We start from the raw sequence: 18095 nt of genomic DNA on the forward strand, positions 1-18095 counted from the left end.
GTTGTACAATATCTTATAAGTCAATGTGAACACTACTTTTACTCAACTTAGGTCGTCAGGTTGTACATACAGGTCGTAAAAAGTAAAACTAGTAGCTTTCGTTTACTGTGTGGCTTTGATTAAGGCTTGCTGAGTTCATGTTCTGCTAAATCTAGAGGAAAAGAGTCGACCTGTTATATTCCTACTGATATGTTGAATAGTATTTTGAATTGCCTGTGAATCTGTGCTCTGAAAACTGCAGTATATTCTGCAACCACATGGTGGCAAACTGTATCATTTAAAGATGTAATGTTGTGATTCTTATATCTTGAACTCTGGTTACTTCCAGTATTTAAATTCACAGCTATGAGTCTTGGTTCGTTAAATAATGTATTTTTAATGATATTTGCTTGTATGTTCACAGTTTTACAATCAAAAAAGAGAAGTCTTCAGTAAAGACACTAAGAAGAAAACTGTGTCCTGTTATTCCTGGAACCACCTTCTCTTACTGTTTAGCTCACTGCATAGGCTGAGTAGCCACACACTCAACCGAGGGCAGAAGAATCTGTGTCCTGTCGCTGTCATTCTGTCGCACTGTGGAGCTACTGTCAGTAAAACAAATTCCTCTATGTGCAAACATACCTGGAAATAAAGCTGATTCTGATTTTAAGATCTTCCTGCTGGTTTCTGCCAAAATAAAATCTAAGAAAAAGCTCCATATTTATAAATGTTAGTATTGTTATTTTACTGTTGTTCTCTTAATAAGACAATGATAATAATAATTACCTACAAAAGCTCTATTCATGTATTACATGTATAATAACATTCACACATAGTGTTCAAATTGGGATCTGTAATATAGTCTAATGTTTTAAAAGATGTCTCTTCTGCTCACACAGCAAGGCTGCATTTATTTGTACAGTAAAAAATACATGCCTGATTCAAGAAGGGGGTCTCAAAAATGGCCAAAAAATATTAAATTGTGTTTTGTATGTCTGATAGAATGTTAAATGTTTAGTGTTATTTAAATATTTTTAAATTGTTGTTTTGCAATTGATTTTTTTCACAAAGGACAAAACAGTAAAAAGCACATTTTGGCTATTTAATTTATGCAATGGTGAAAAAAATGGCAAAACAGGCCTACATGGGGAACAACCGTCTTCGGCTTTGGCCAAGAATTTTCATTTCGGTGCATCCCTAGTTGTAATGTTGCACTGGATTATTATTCAGCATGTAACTTGCTCTCACAGTAATCTACCATCCATAAGCTCTCCTGAAGCAACAGTGTGGTGAGCATTAATCATTTGAACTCAATGACTCTTTATCATGACTGACAATTAAAAATATGCTCATAATTAGTAAAGACAAGAAAATTAATTTTTAGATTTAGGTGGGAACGCTGATACTGTCACCCCATTCATTGCTGGAATCATTAGGCAAACTGCCCTTAACTGTGTTTTTAATTATGTTTCAAATAAAATAAGAAACAAATAATGTAAAATGACATAAAAAGGTATAAATATATTAGTAAATGGTTACTTTATTACAGCAAAGTTAGCTTGTGGCTATTTGTTTTCACTTGTTTTACCAGAAGCGTGCAACTTGTTTCCTCCTGCTATATTTCCAGGTGATGTCTGCTGTATGTGACTCACCCTTTTGTTGAAGAAATACTATTGTAATTAGATCATATAGTCCAAAAAAATTTCCTTTGAAGAAGAATGAGGAACGACTTCTTTTTCCTGTTTCAGTTGAATGATCTTTTATGTTTGACATTTGTAGGTCACTGAAATTTTACTTTAAGCTAATTCATCTCTGCAGTTTCACTGTATCCAGTAAAGTAGGTTATAAAATAAAAAGAACACCATTTTACAGGTCTTCAGGGAATTGCTACGCATTCTCATGGCAATTAGTAACTTTTTTAGATTTTGACGAATTGGAGATTAATTGATGATTTTCGTATGGTTAGATTTAGGGCGAGGGATGAACCTTCGTGCTTTTTCATCCTAAAAATGTTTGTTTCCATATGAATAGTTGCATGAATTCAACCGAAAAATTTCACCTGTTAGTTACGTTTTATCTTGAAATCAGGTTGTGAATTCAAGGAATCTCGTGCAATACAGTTTTACCAACAAATGTTGCAAAAGTAGTTTTACAGAGGTTACAAAATCTGAAAGAAACACCAAAAGCAACTCGAGCATCCTTAGTCAATCTACACAAGGTTAAAAAACTTATCAATAAACGAACACCTTATTTTAACACATTGTTAACAAGTTTCAGATTTCAGAGTTTGCACAAGTGAGATTTATGCATGACTTAGAGTGACCAGCCTGTTCCCTTATCTCACTAAGGCATGCAGGTTGCCCAATAAGACGAATGAACACTGAAAGAGTTTACAGACTGAGAGAGACGGAGGCGTGCTTTGTTTGAATGTTGAGAGAGTGTGTGGGTGTGTAGGAAACAGGTTAACTGGGATATTTAAGAGCAGGCGCAGGTGTCTGAGCTGTGTTGTCTGAGATGATGATGAGGATGATGATCCATATACTTAGCGTAGCATTTTCCATCGCTCTTCTAATGAGAGGTAAGCTCTATTATTGGATGATTAATACTTAAGGATAATTAATTTTTATAAACTATGATACTACATACTGTACCAGTCAAAAGTTTGGAGTCATTGAAATAACAGTAAAAACAGCATTATTGCAAAATATTATTTCTATTTAAAAGAACTGTTTTGTATTTCAATGTATTTTAAAATGTAATATATTTTAAACTGAATGTTCAGCATCATTACTCCAATCTTCAGTCTCACATGATCCTTCAGAAATCATTCTAATATGCTGATTTAATGCTCAATTATTATTGATAATAAATTATTAATAATGGTTATTACTATTATCACTGATGAAAACAGTTTTTGAGGAAAAAGTGATACAGGGATTTCAGGGTTCTTAAGTGTATAGAAAGTATAAAGGATCCGCATTTTTGTTTTGGAACAGCAAAATTGTTCTGAACATTAATAATAATAAAAAGAAGTGTTCATTGAGCTGTAAATCAGCATATTAGAAAGATTTCTGAAAGATCATGTGACACTGAAGTCTGGAGTAATGATGCTGAGAATTCAGATTCGCATCAGGAATAAATAAAATTAAGTTTAAAATTGTAATAATATTTCACAATATTACTGTTTTTACTGCATGTTTAATCAAATAAATGTAGCCTTGCTGAGTATGTAAAATGTTAAAAAAAAAACTTTAGCCTGTATTGTACAGCTAATTTAATTTTTTCTAAAATAACTATTGCTTTCTTTTATGGAAAAAAATCTTTATATTGCATACAGTGTTTTTTGTTTGTTTGTTTGTTTTTCCCCCCTGAAGTTTTAATTAACTGAACTTGTTTATTGTTTTGTAGGATGTGATGCACAACTGGATGGTAACTAGCTTTTCACCACATATTTTAAAAAGCCAAATCTTATTAAAAATGTTGCTATGACCAATTGTTTGTCTAAATCGTCTTTACTTTGCTATTGTCATTGTCAGAATGTGGCAGACCACCTCTCAACTCAAGGATAGTCGGAGGACAGAATGCTACGGCTGGTGCTTGGCCATGGCAGGCCAGCCTTCACACGAACAGGGCCCATTTCTGTGGCGGATCACTCATCAATAAAGAATGGGTTCTGACTGCAGCTCACTGCTTTGCCAAGTAACTATCACAGAGCAGCCCTTGCAATTATTATTAAAATAAATACTTGTCATTCAATATATGTGGTGAATGCTTAACACTTGTTCTCCCACTAGAATTACTTCATCTGCTGCCCTAACTGTGTACCTGGGCCGACAGACACAGGAAGGAGTAAATACAAACGAACAGTCCAGGAGAGTCTCTGAAATAATAAAACATCCAGGCTATATTAGAAGTACTAATGACAATGACATTGCTCTTCTGCATCTATCTTCACCGGTGACATTTACGGACTATATCAGACCAGTCTGTCTGGCTTCAGATAGCAGTGCATTCTTCAGCCACACTGTGAGCTGGGTCACTGGATGGGGAGACATTAAAACAACCGGTACGTTTTTTAGTTTTATTATCCTTGATCATACACAACATACTGTATTATTGCAGTACTGATGGATATTTTATCATTTCATGTCTTTCACAGTTCCCCTGCCCTCACCGGAAACTCTACAGGAAGTGGTTGTGCCTGTTGTTGGAAACAGGCAGTGTAAGTGTCTTTATGGAGTCTCAAAAATCACAGACAACATGATATGTGCCGGAGCACTAGAAGGAGGGAAGGACTCCTGTCAGGTAACAACTCCTATACATCCATTTAGGATATTTCATAGTTTTAATAGGTTGCAAATATTCTTCAGTGTGAAAATAGCAATAATAAAGAATGAGTGTCTTTTAAGGACCTGTTTTATTTATTTAACGCATTTTTCCTAATTTAGGACATTTTCCTGAAATTTGTACCGTAATGGAAGAGATGTGAGACTATTGTATATATCAGTGAATTTCTAACTTTTTAATTACAAGGAATCCCAAATATGAAGATCCCGTTGTGAAAGATTCCCTAAAAGAAGCTATATATCTTTGTTTTCATAAAATAGCCATTCATATTATGTAGGAAGCAGTGTGATATAGAGACAATATGTTGTTTTACAAAATTAAATAATTGAATGTTATTTTCCCATTATTCTTTCATACTATATATTACACCTGTGAACTACTACTGGAATGTGTAGAATAGGTTACATGGCATGTAACTAACCTGTTCTTCATCCTACAGGGTGATTCTGGCGGTCCTATGGTCAGCAAGCAGGGCTCTGTCTGGGTCCAGTCTGGAGTTGTAAGCTTCGGCGAAGGATGTGCTTTACCTAACTTTCCTGGTGTGTATGCCCGAGTGTCTAAGTATCAGATCTGGATCAATGAGAAGATCACCACCAACCAGCCAGGCTTTGTTAACTTCACCTCCAGTGGTACTGATGGTGACCTGGCAATTAGCTGTAGTGGTGTACCTGCCATTACCACAACAACTGTCGCCACTACTACAACTACAACCATCGCACGTAAGATTCTTATTAAATAAAAAAATATTCCCAATAAAACATGCATAAACATTGTCCATTTAGCTACATGTCCAGACACTTTCAAAGGTAAATGGTGCTTAAACACATATTTACATTACTGGTGAATTAAATTCCCAGTGTCTTTTCCAATCAAGATGAAAGAAGTGAAGCGCTCCAGACAAAATGTGACCAAGAAAAAAAAAAAGAAAGTAAAATGCATTTGACATTGGCAAAAGTTTAGAGCTCACCACAGTGTCTGCTAAACACAATAATGAACACAAATAAATTAATCTTATGAACTGTTTCTTTTTACAGAGTTAGTCAAAACAATTCATGAAAAACAATCAGGCTTGTTTTTTTTTTTTGTTGGGGGGCAGTCGTGGCTTAATGGATAGAGAGACGGGCTCGTAACCCAAAGGTCATGGGTTCGAGTCTCAGGTCCGGCAGGTGATTGTAGGTGGGGGGAGTGAATGTCCAGCCCTCAATACCACGACTGAGGTGCCCTTGAGTAAGGCACCGAACCCCCAACTGCTCCCCAGCCACAGCATAAATGGCTGCCCACTGCTCCGTGTGTGTGTTCACTGCTGTGTGTGTTCACTGCTGTGTGTGTTCACGGTGTGTGTGTGTTCACGGTGTGTGTGTGTTCACTGCTGTGTGGGTTAAATGCAGAGCACAGATTCCGAGTATGGGTTACATGTCACGTCACACTTGTGGCTTCAATTAGACTCAATCACTTAGTAAATCTTTCAAAGCCATTAATCGAGTTCCTTCTCTGAATCATGAGGCATTTTTATTGGGCTATTAATTTATAAACTAAAAAAAGTAATTTGTTACGTCTGACATCACACTTCACCATTTCCGGGTCCAAACGGGATCAGATCACTAAGGCTAACAACAAACAGAGCTAATATACACTCACTGTGTGCTGTAGCACTACTGAAAAGTGTTTAAAAATATGACGTAGAAACCATTTTCTCTCAGAAATTGCTAGTAAATTTTGCAATTAATCACAAAGAAACAGCAAGTAACACACTGAAATGTGAAAAGACTGTAGTGTACACCATGAGTTTTTAAAAGCTTATCTTAAAGTTGATGAATACTGCTCATAAATAGCTGTTGAAATTGTATTCTCATTTCAAATCGAGTGGAGACTTGGACCCGAAGGGTATGCTATATTCCTAGTCATTTTTGTAATCTGAACCCCTTCTTGTTGTCAAGCTCATTATCTGTCAACTAATCGTTAATGAGTTACAGTAAAAGCACAAACAGAACTTGAAAATCCTGCTCTTTCAAACAATGGCCAGAAAGCCTATTATACCTTCCAATGCATTGCTCTGCGTCCGATGCTAATGGACCATGACTGTGTAGCCTAAGCATAAACAATGCAGTCATTTGTATGTATGTATGTAGTTGCTTTTTAAGACTAAGCTGTCAACTGTATTAAGCTATCAACTGTAACAAAAAATGTAAAAAATAAAATAATAATAATAATAATAATAATTGTGAAAAAGACAAAGATTATTGGAGTACATTTTACAAGAAAATACTGTTTCAGTCCTTCAACTTCAAAATTTTACATTTACTGTAATTCAATGTTATTACTGTTTATTTGTAATTATTTGTGAAATTTACTAGCAAATTAAAATGATTTGTTTCAGTGTATAAAAGAATTAAAGAAAACTACAGTAAATATTTCACTAAATATATTTTTTTTAATATTTCACTTATAAAATCTGCCATTCATTCCCTTTCTGTTTGTTACTGTAGCTGTAGTGTGTGGAAGCGCCAAACTTAACACCCGTGTTGGAGGAAACAGCCCCCTCGCCTCTCCCGGTGTTTGGCCATGGATGGCCAGCCTGCAGTTTAACGGCAGTCATGTTTGTGGAGGAACGCTGATTGCTGAACGCTTTGTCATGAGCTCTGCCAGCTGCTTTACCAGGTAATGCCCCTAAAACACCACAAACAAAAACATCTGATGAGAAATCAAAGTGATTGATTCAACAGAGTGCTTTTTTGTTCAGATCCACCAATGTCTCTGACTGGACCGTGATCCTGGGCCGTCTGAATCAGAAGGGCTCCAACCCCAATGAGGTCTCTATAAAAGTGGCCAATCTCACAATCAGCAATGGTACAGGTGACAATGTTGCAGTCTTGCAGCTGGCCATCGCACCAGTCCTCACAAATTTCATTCAGCCTATATGTGTGGACATGGGAGACAATACCTTCAGCGCTAACACTCAATGCTGGGCGGCAGGATGGGGCTCAGGAGCAGGAGGAGGTGTGAAGGCTTTAAACACTATGCTAACTGCTTAAGTTTATACGATTTTTTAATAATTATTTCACACTTCTTCTTAATTTGAATTTGTTTTCTTCCTTTTATAGTGAGTCAAACTCTTCAGGAGTACCAGACCTCTGTTATGAGTTGTGGAAACTCATCTTCAAACAGTATTTGTACAAGTTCCTTGAACTTACAGGAGGCAAGTTAATACTGTTTAAAAACAAAAAACATTTTGCATTACTTTTGTAATAAAAGTACTTACAGATAATAAAAGGAATGGTTAAATACCAGTAAACTGAGGCTTCTGGGAAGGAAGTGTATTTACAGTTCACAATAAGGTTCAATTCATTATTATTAGTAAATGCATTAGGTAACATGACCTACAATGAACAATACTTTTACAGCATTTATCAAGCTATAGGTTAATGTTCATTTCTTTATATATTGCTAATACATTTCAGGTTGTGAAATTAAAATTGTTCATGATACCTACTAAATTAACACATTTCAATGAATGGAACCTTTTTGTAAAGTTTTTTCAAATAATGTATAAAACCATTTAAACTTTTGGAGAATTTACTGCATTAATTATGCCTTGTAATGCACATTATAATGCATTCTACAATCTAATGAATAATTACAGTTAATAGATTATCACACTTGTCAATTCATTGTTACACTATGCATATTTCAGTTATAGTTATTTACGACTAGATACAATGTACAATGCACATTATGAATAATTATAATGCATTATACCCTTTAATAATCCTTTATAATGCATTATACATAAAAGCTTTAAGTAAACTTTGAAACTGTAGTGTGTGTTCTTGTCAAATATTAAGAACTCTGATATTTTCCATATACCAAAAATCTCTTTTTACTGAAATGATAGTATTTGTCTGCAAGTACTTAATAAATAACACCATTTTGTAACATTTAGTAAAGAGTTCTCTCTTTCTCTCTCAGGGTGATCAGGGTGGTCCGCTGATGTGTAAGCTGGGTCAGTCATGGATCCATGCTGCTGTTTTGACCATACAAACTAGCATTTCAAACAGCAGCAGCTCTAACACAAGCTCCAGCAATAGCACCGCATCCCGCTCTGTTCGCGCTCAAGATGTCCAGGTCTTCACCAAAACCTCCAGCTTTGCCACATTCCTGACATCTGTTGTGGGTCCCTTCCCTGCAAAAGCCACAAACTCCACAAATTCAACTACAAGCGCAGCAAACAACACAATCCAGGCTACCCCTAATGGGTCACAAACATCTTCTTTCTGTTTTACCATTTCAGTCCTCTTGCCTGTACTTACGGCTCTTAAAATCTTTCATTCTTTGAGTCTTTGAGTAGATTTATTGATTATGAATGTGTAAGCAAGTATTCAGACACATAATAGATGTCTTCAGTGTGCTTCCTATGACATAAACATAAAAACAACATAAAAAACTGTTGTGGGGGCACATAATTCATTTTAACTATATGAATGTGAACTCTTCAGATCTCTATTGTTATCTCAGACCATGAAGCTGCTTCCCGTTGTTCTTGTATAATTTCACTGTATGACTTCACACTGGTAGTAACAAGTGCATAGCTAATAATGTTTGTAACTAGGTTTATATTTACACTGTAGCAGATGTATCATGTAGTTGTTATGCAGCTTTATGGATTTGTCCCGTTTGAGTGGTTCAGTCCTAATACTGTCTACACTGTAGCTTAACTAACAAGTATACCTCAAGCTGTAACACAATTAGGACATTACTTCAAGTTAAATATACTGAAGAGTAAAATATATCCATTTTATAACTGTTTATTTATTTTTGCCACAATTTTTGGAAGAGTGTGATTTATCTTTAATCTCACTTCTGTTAAATTTTCAAGAGAGAAGTTATCATATGATTTCTTATGAATGAAGTAACTCTTTTCAACACACCGTTTTTACACTGTGAAAAGTAAGCATGTATATTTTTTGTAAAAATGATGATTAAAATTACAAATTGAGTTAAGATAAAACAATTTTGGTGTTTTTTTCCCTCAATTGTTGGGTAAAAAGCCAAGAATGCACATGGTAAAAATGTGGCTTGGATTTTGCCTAGTCATTGCTGTAAACACAAGCATGTGCTGTCCACCAGATAATATCTCCTCGTGACATGAAAAAAAAGTCTCCTGAAATATTTCACGAAACAACCTTCCTTGAAAATCCCAAATGTCACTTTATTTCTTTAACTGTTTTTAAATGCTATACTTTTAGACTGTCATTATAAATGTTTTCACATATCCAATAGAAGTAATAACAAATGGATTAAAAAAAATCTATATTTCTAATTTTCTATTATAAATAATCATAATGGATAATGGCTAGTTAAAGATGCATATTAAGAAGTACCGGTATGTTTCTATTTTTTTTTAAATAGTTGGATTTAAAGACTTGTTTCATATTTCAAGTTTCAAAACCAGTTGCTTTTAAAGGGATAGTACACACAAAAATGAAAATGCTGTCATTAATTACTCACCCTAATGTCGTTCCAAACATCAGTAAGACCCTCGGTTATCTTTGGAACACAAATTAAGATATTTATGATAAAATCCAAGTGCTTTCTGACCCTAGACAGACACACAATTGGAACGTTCAAAGCCCAGAAAGGCAAAAATATCTTAATTTGTGTTTTAATTATTTTCTTTGGACAAACTGAAAAATTGGCCGCTGTAAATTTAAATTTGGGTCCCCTGGCTGTGTACAACAAAATAGTTGTGAAAAATTTAGGTGTCTGGTTTGACAGAGAACTCAAATTTGATAAGCAAATTAACAATGTTGTTAAATCATGCTTTTTTAATCTGAGACTTCTAGCTAAAGTAAAAACTTTTCTCTCTGCTAATAATCTTGAGAAACTCATCCATGCCTTCATTTTTTCACGACTCGATTATTGTAATTGTTAGGGAAGCAGACTTCACACAAAGGATTTTTTCAAAGCAGTGGTGTTTATTGACAGCACAGTATTCAACAGATGATGAGATGGTAAGTATTACGTGCAAATATACGTTGTCGGACGAGATGAGTAGATTACAGGACTGAATTGTTTTGACAGGAACTCGTGGACATAGGGAGAACCACACGCCTCACTGTGAGACGGAGACTGGGCTGGAAGGAGATCATTAGAAGAAACTAGAACCAGGAGTCGAATGGTCACGACGCTGGAGGGAACACAGGAGGTAAGCAGACAGGCAGGTAAGTAATAGGTACAATCAGGTCCATAAATATTGGGACATTGACACAATTCTAACATTTTTGGCTCTATACACCACCACAATGGATTTCAAATGAAACAAACAAGATGTGCTTTAACTGCAGACTGTCAGCTTTAATTTGAGGGTATTTACATCCAAATCAGGTGAACGGTGTAGGAATTACAACAGTTTGCATATGTGCCTCCCACTTGTTAAGGGACCAAAAGTAATGGGACAATTGGTTTCTCAGCTGTTCCATGGCCAGGTGTGTGTTATTCCCTCATTATCCCAATTACAATGAGCAGATAAAAGGTCCAGAGTTCATTTCAAGTGTGCTATTTGCATTTGGAATCTGTTGCTGTCAACTGTCAAGATGAGATCCAAAGAGCTGTCACTATCAGTGAAGCAAGCCATCATTAGGCTGAAAAAACAAAACAAACCCATCAGAGAGATAGCAAAAACATTAGGCGTGGCCAAAACAACTGTTTGGAACATTCTTAAAAAGAAGGAACGCACCGGTGAGCTCAGCAACACCAAAAGGACCCGGAAGACCACGGAAAACAACTGTGGTGGATGACCGAAGAATTCTTTCCCTGGTGAAGAAAACACCCTTCACAACAGTTGGCCAGATCAAGAACACTCTACAGGAGGTAGGTGTATGTGTGTCAAAGTGAACAATCAAGAGAAGACTTCACCAGAGTGAATACATAGGGTTCACCACAAGATGTAAACCATTGGTGAGCCTCAAAAACAGGAAGGCCAGATTAGAGTTTGCCAAACGACATCTAAAAAAGCCTTCACAGTTCTGGAACAACATCCCATGGACAGATGAGACCAAGATCATCTTGTACCAGAGTGATGGGAAGAGAAGAGTATGGAGAAGGAAAGGAACTGCTTATGATCCTAAGCATACCACCTCATCAGTGAAGCATGGTGGTGGTAGTGTCATGGCGTGGGCATGTATGGCTGCCAGTAGAACTGGTTCTCTTGTATTTATTGATGATGTGACTGCTGACAAAAGCAGCAGGATGAATTCTAAAGTGTTTCGGGCAATATTATCTGCTCATATTCAGCCAAATGCTTCAGAACTCACTGGACAGCGCTTCACAGTGCAGATGGACAATGACCCAAAGCATACTGCAAAAGCAACCAAAGAGTTTTTGAAGGGAAAGAAGTGGACTGTTATGCAATGGCCAAGTCAATCACCTGACCTGAATCCGATTGAGCATGCATTTCATTTGCTGAAGACAAAACTGAAGGGAAAATGCCCCAAGAACAAGCAGGAACTGAAGACGGTTACAGTAGAGGCCTGGCAGAGCATCACCAGGGATGAAACGCAGCGTCTGGTGATGTCTATGCGTTCCAGACTTCAGGCTGCAATTGACTGCAAAGGATTTGCAACCAAGTATTAAAAAGTGAAAGTTTGATTTATGATTATTATTCTGTCCCATTACTTTTGGTCCCTTAACAAGTGGGAGGCACATATGCAAACTGTTGTAATTCCTACACCGTTCACCTGATTTGGATGTAAATACCCTCAAATTAAAGCTGACAGTCTGCAGTTAAAGCACATCTTGTTTGTTTCATTTGAAATCCATTGTGGTGGTGTATAGAGCCAAAACTGTTAGAATTGTGTCAATGTCCCAATATTTATGGACCTGACTGTAAGTCACAGTAATAGCATTCAGGAGTCCACTTCGTAGGAACGAGACCGGATGTTTGAGTGCAGTGAGGTGTGTGGCTTTATGGTGATGAGAATCCAATGACGTACAGGTATGTTTAATCAATGCTCAAGTGAAACCAGGTGAGGGCGTGCGCTGTGATAGGTGAGGGAGCAGGACAGAAAGATCCGTGACATTACCTCCCCCTCCCGGAAGGCGCATCCCGCGCTTTAATAGTAACATTTTAATTCGCCTGAAAAACTATGCATGCGCTGATTTGTGACTGCGTGTTTTGAGTTTGAGCTCCATCAAGTTGATTCTTTATTGTCTATTTTCGATCTTAAAAACAATTTTATACACTATCATTTTCGTTTCTATAACGTGTGAATATACCCCCTATAGCATTCTAAAACAAAACCAATCAGAGCGCCTTGTTATCACTAGTTTTATTTATATTTTTCGAGTCTGCTATTAGCTTATAGCCCGTTAGCATCACCAGTGCGGCTGCCGCTAATCACAGTGACATTACATTGCTAATACTCTATTCACACACATTACCATTGTTTCACTGTTACTTGCTTAAATGGCAGATTTGTGTCTACCTTTGAGTGCAGGTGAGGACACATTCGAGCTGCATTCGGTGCAGCTGGAGCTGGAGGCCGTGGACAAGCAGATCCGCGACCTGGTGGAGAAGCAGGCCCAGCTGAGAGAGCGGAGAGCCGCGCTGGAAACATCCAGGGCTGACGCTCACAAGTCCGGGGTAAGTATACAGCACGCTGTTAACACTCCCACCACCTCTACTCCATGTGTTTCTCTGCACAGACCCTGTGCACCCAAGACGCGATCTTCCCAGATGTCCTGCACTCTGGCGCCAGGACGCCACGGACCCTGGGTGCACCAGCAGCAGAAGACGCGAACCAGGCCCCGGGCGACAACCTCTCCGCCTCCGGTCTTCGAGATCTCCACCCAGAACCGCTTCGCTCCCCTCCGCGAGACGGAAGGCGACGCTGTGATCGTTGGAGACTGCATCGTCCGGCACATCCGTGCTACGTTAGCTGAAGGTAAAGTGCACACTCACTGTTTCACCGGTGCTCGTGTTCTCGATGTTTCTGTGCAGATACCTGCGATCCTGAAGGGTGATGAGAGCATCGCCGCTGTCATGCTGCACGCGGGGGTTAACGACACCAAGCTGCGGCAGACGGAGACACTGAAGAGGGACTTCAGGAGCCTGATTGAGACGGTACGCAACTCATCACCTGTGACGACGATCATCGTGTCAGGACTTTTTGCTTTAAACGAATGGTTATTGTCATGGTGTAAAGAACAGAAACTGCTCTTTGTTAATAATTGGAATCTTTTCTGGGAGCGTCCTAGGCTTTTCCGTGCTGATGGCCTGCACCCCAGCAGAGTCGGAGCGGAACTCCTGTCGGACAACATCTCCGGGACGCTACACTCCATCTGACTAGTAAGCCAATTCTCAAATAACTGCTATGATGGCTTTTGTTCTACCCACTTAAATGATAGAAGTACTTGCGTTGTCCAATCTATACAGACTGTGGCTGTGTCCAAATTCAGGGTCTGCATCCTTCGGAGTACTCATTTGAAGGATGTTACGTCACAGCGCCGCGACGAAGGCTGTCCAAATTCGTAGGATCCTTCAAATGCGGCCCACAAATACGTCCTCCTTTTCCCCGAATTGGAAGGATGGGTGTGGTGGATCCTTTCCCGTCCTACCTATCCCATAATTCTTTTCGGCAGAGCGTAATGGCGGACGAAGCGAGCGGTAGCGGAGTGGGAGAGGAGTTTCTCTGACAAAACAAGCTAAAGTTTATGCTTCGGCTCAATGAATTTGTAGGAGAAATTAGTAGAATACTTAAAAACAAATAAAAATAGGCTATAATGGCTTACCTGGATGTGACTGTCTTGTAGTCTGATATAAAAAACTCTCCGACAACGAGCAAAGAAAGTATTTAATTTATTTAATTGCTTTATTTCTTCCAAAAGAATTAAAATGAGGAGAATAACTCTTTGTTTGTCCATTTTCCCGCTTCTTGCTTGGCGCTGTCACGGTTGCTAGGCGACAGGATATGAGCAACGGGTAAGGGAGGGAACTGAAAGAAGGGTAGGCTGTCCAAATTCACAAACACCGACTTCCGGGTTTTGCGGACGTCGGAGGATCCCTCCTCCTTCAACCGGTTAGGAAGGATCCTAAGGAGGATGCAGACCCTGAATTTGGACACAGCCTGTGTCTGTTCCCCGAATAGAGAGGTCAAAATATAAATTTAATGCAGGATCTAGAAAAAATCTGATCAGGATTAAACCAGAAAAACGCAAAATAAATTAACAAAAACTATTTTTAAAGCTTGGGCTCCTAAACATTAGATCACTCGCACCCAAAGCAGTTATTGTAAATGAAATGATCACAGATAATAATTTTGATGTACTCTGCCCGACTGAAACCTGGCTTAAACCAAATGAATATATTAGTCTAAATGAGTCTACTCCACCAAGCTACTGTTATTTTCAATTTCAAATGTTATAAACATGAGCCCCGTCAGACTGGTCGTGGCGGCGGTGTTGCAACAATATATGCTGATATTCTCAATGTTACTCAAAAACAGGATACAGGAGGTTCAACTCATTTGAAATACTTCTGCTTAATGTTACACTGTTAGATATGCAAAAGAAATCTCCCATCTCTTGCTCTGGCTACTGTGTATAGACCGCCAGGGCCATATACAGATTTCCTAAAAGAAATTGCCGATTTCCTCTCAGATCTATTGGTTAATGTTGATAAAGTGGTAATTGTCGGAGATTTTAACATTCGCGTTGATAATACAAATGATGCGTTAGGACTTGCGTTTACTGACCTAATAAACTCTTTTGGAGTCAAGCAAAATGTCACCGGGCCCACTCATCGTTTTAATCATATCGCATGGAATTGATCTTACCGATATAGATATTGTACCTCAAAGGGATGATGTTACTGATCATTTCCTTGTATCGTGCATGCTGCGTATTACTGATATTAATTATATGGCTCCACTTATCATCCAGGCATAACTATTGTTCCAGCCACCAAAGACAGATTCACAAATAACGTCTCAGGTTACGTATGTAACCATGGTTCCCTGAGAGGGAACGAGACACTGCGTCCTCTAGAGGTCGCTATGGGGAACTCCATCTACGTGACCCGTGTCTGAAGCATATATACAACAACACCAAATATTGGCCGGCGACAGCCTATGACGTCACTCCCGGTGCGCCACAGTATAAAGGGGCGCCGGGAGAAAGCATCATCCGCTTCTTCGTCTGAAGCTGCATCCGAAGCATGGCCTGAAGTCTAGAGGACGCAGTGTCTCGTTCCCTCTCAGGGAACCATGGTTACATACGTAACCTGAGACGTTCCCTATCAAGGGAACTTCGAACTGCGTCCTCTAGAGGTCGCTATGGGGAACGATATACCAACGCCGCCATGCTGAGGGAAGTGCATGCCATTCCAAAGGCGAGCACTAAGCATCAACTCTTATCAACGATAAAGGAGTTGTCCCTGGGATGAATTGACGGCTGTCAGTGACATTATCCCCTTCGGCCAAAGGCCTGAGTTTCATACCCCGGACTTACCTGACAGAGGCCGGACCTCCTGGACCTAGGGTAAAACTCAGGGCTTGGAATCAGAAAGAAAGATTCCTTTAAGGGGATACGGCCGAGCGCTTAGGATAGTAACTAAGCCTGGCCTGTCACCCAGGGGCTACTGCTTGCTCCTACAAGAGCTCGCCGAAGGAACTGTATCAACAGACCCTTAGTAGTAGCCCCCGTGCAAATGATATCACTGGGGATACATAGGTAGAGTGGGGCCCAAGGAGACCGGGGCCCAACTGACTCAAAGAATGGGACGAAGCCTCAGCGCGTAACCCATACCATACAGGATTTTTAGAAAAGACCACAAGACACTCGGTGTGCGATCTTACCACAGCGTGGCTTTCAGAAAGTGAACAAAGACTAGCGTGCGCACTTACCATAACATGGATTTAGACATCGTTCTTTTCGTATGCTCTGGAGGGAGCAGCAAGCTCATAGATAACCCTCTATAGCGAGGGGAGCAGTGCCGGCTCGACCAACAAGGAGAGCTCGTGAGGGAGCAGCAAGCTCATAGATAACCCTCTATAGCGAGGGGAGCAATGCCAGCTCTACCACGACAGAGCTCCAGAGAGCGGAGAACTTAACTCTCAGTTCATGAGAGGATACTAGCACGTACATGAGTAGAGTGGGGCCCAAGGAGACCGGGGCCTAACCAACTCAAAGGATGGGACGAAGCCTCGGCGCGTAACCCATACCATACAGGATTTTTAGAAAAGACCACAAGACACTCGGTGTGCGATCTTACCACAGCGTGGTTTTTAGAAAAGTGCACAGAGACTAGCGTGCGCACTTACCAAATATGGATTTTAGAAATCGTACTGTCAGATGACGAGGAGGCCTAAGAAAGGCCTGACGTGCTGAAATTTCTGAATAACAGAGCTCTGAGAGCGGAGACTCGACCCTCATAAGAGGGGAAACTCAACGCTCAGCAGGGAGCGGCATGCTCATAGGCAGCAATGCCAGCTCTACCCAGACCGAGCTCCAGCGAGCGGAGAACTTAACTCTCAGTTCATGAGAGGATATTAGCACATACATGAGTAGAGTGGGGCCCAAGGAGACCGGGGCCTAACCAACTCAAAGAATGGGACGAAGCCTCAGCGCGTACCCCATACCATACAGGATTTTTAGAAAGACCACAAGACACTCGGTGTGCGATCTTACCACATCGTGGATTTCAGAAAGTGCCCAGAGACTAGCGTGCGCACTTACCATAATGATGGATTTGAAATTTCTATTCTCCAAATGCTCTAGCTTTAAACAACGTTACTCTCTATCGGATGCTCTCTGGAGGGAGCAGCATGCTCGTAGTCAAGTGACCCTCTAAGAGAGGGGAGCAATGCTATCTCGACCAGCAAAGAGAGCTCCTGAGGGAGCAGCATGCTCATAGGCGACCCTCTAAATGAGGGGAGCAATGCTAGCTCTACCAAGACAGAGAGGATACTCAGCACATATATAAGTAGAGTGGGGCCCAAGGTGAAAACCGGGGCCTAACCGACTCAAAGAATGGGACGAAGCCTCAGCGCGTAACCCATACCATACAGGATTTTAGAAAAGACCGCAAAAACACTTGGTGTGCGATCTTACCACAGCGTGGTTCTTAGAAAAATGCACAGACACTAGCGTGCGCACTTACCAAATATGGATTTCAGAAACCGTATTGTCAGATGCTCTCTGGAGGGAGCAGCATGTTCATAGATGACCCTCTAAGTGAGGGGAACAATGCTAACTCTACCAAGAAAGAGCTCTGGAGAGCGGAGAATTCAACTCTCAACATGAGAGGGAACTCAGACACTCAGAAGGGAGCGACACGCTCATAAGAGACCCTCTAAAATAAGGGGAGCGATGCCAGCTCACCCAACAAAGAGAGCTCAGAAAGGGAGCAACATGCTCATAAATAACCCTCTAAAGTGAGGAGAGCAATGCTAGCTCGACCAACTATGAGAGCAACCTGACAAGGAGGCCTAGAGAAAGGCCTGACGTGCTGAGGCTTCTGAATAACAGAGCTCTGGGAGCGGAGACTCGACTCTCATATGAGAGGAAACTCAGACGCTCAGCAGGGGGCGGCATGCTCATAGGCAACCCTCTATAGCGAGGGGAGCAGCGCCAGCTCAACTAACAGGGTAGAGCTCGGAGGGGTACAGCAGCAACGAGGAGCAGGTTGTTAAGTAACAAGCTCTGGGAGCGGAACTCTACTTACGGCAAAAGAGGGAACTCACACGCTCATACGAGAGCAGTATACTCAAGGTGAC

The 18095-nt window shown here is 40.1% G+C and overlaps 1 protein-coding gene across 1 annotated transcript; it reads left to right on the forward strand.

The window, feature by feature from the left end:
• The first annotated feature begins 2396 nt into the window (after positions 1-2396).
• On the forward strand, positions 2397-9327 carry LOC306868701 (polyserase-2-like). The gene is made up of 10 exons (XM_079414992.1): positions 2397-2557; positions 3388-3408; positions 3516-3678; positions 3774-4045; positions 4139-4284; positions 4766-5045; positions 6813-6984; positions 7067-7323; positions 7428-7522; positions 8293-9327. Exons 1-10 carry the CDS (start codon positions 2494-2496, stop codon positions 8665-8667), a joined length of 1845 nt encoding a protein of 614 aa, XP_079271118.1. The 5' UTR covers positions 2397-2493; the 3' UTR covers positions 8668-9327.
• Positions 9328-18095: the final 8768 nt, after the last annotated feature.

This window comes from Barbus barbus, assembly GCF_936440315.1.
Source record: "Barbus barbus genome assembly, chromosome: 4".
Taxonomy (NCBI): Eukaryota; Metazoa; Chordata; class Actinopteri; order Cypriniformes; family Cyprinidae; genus Barbus; species Barbus barbus.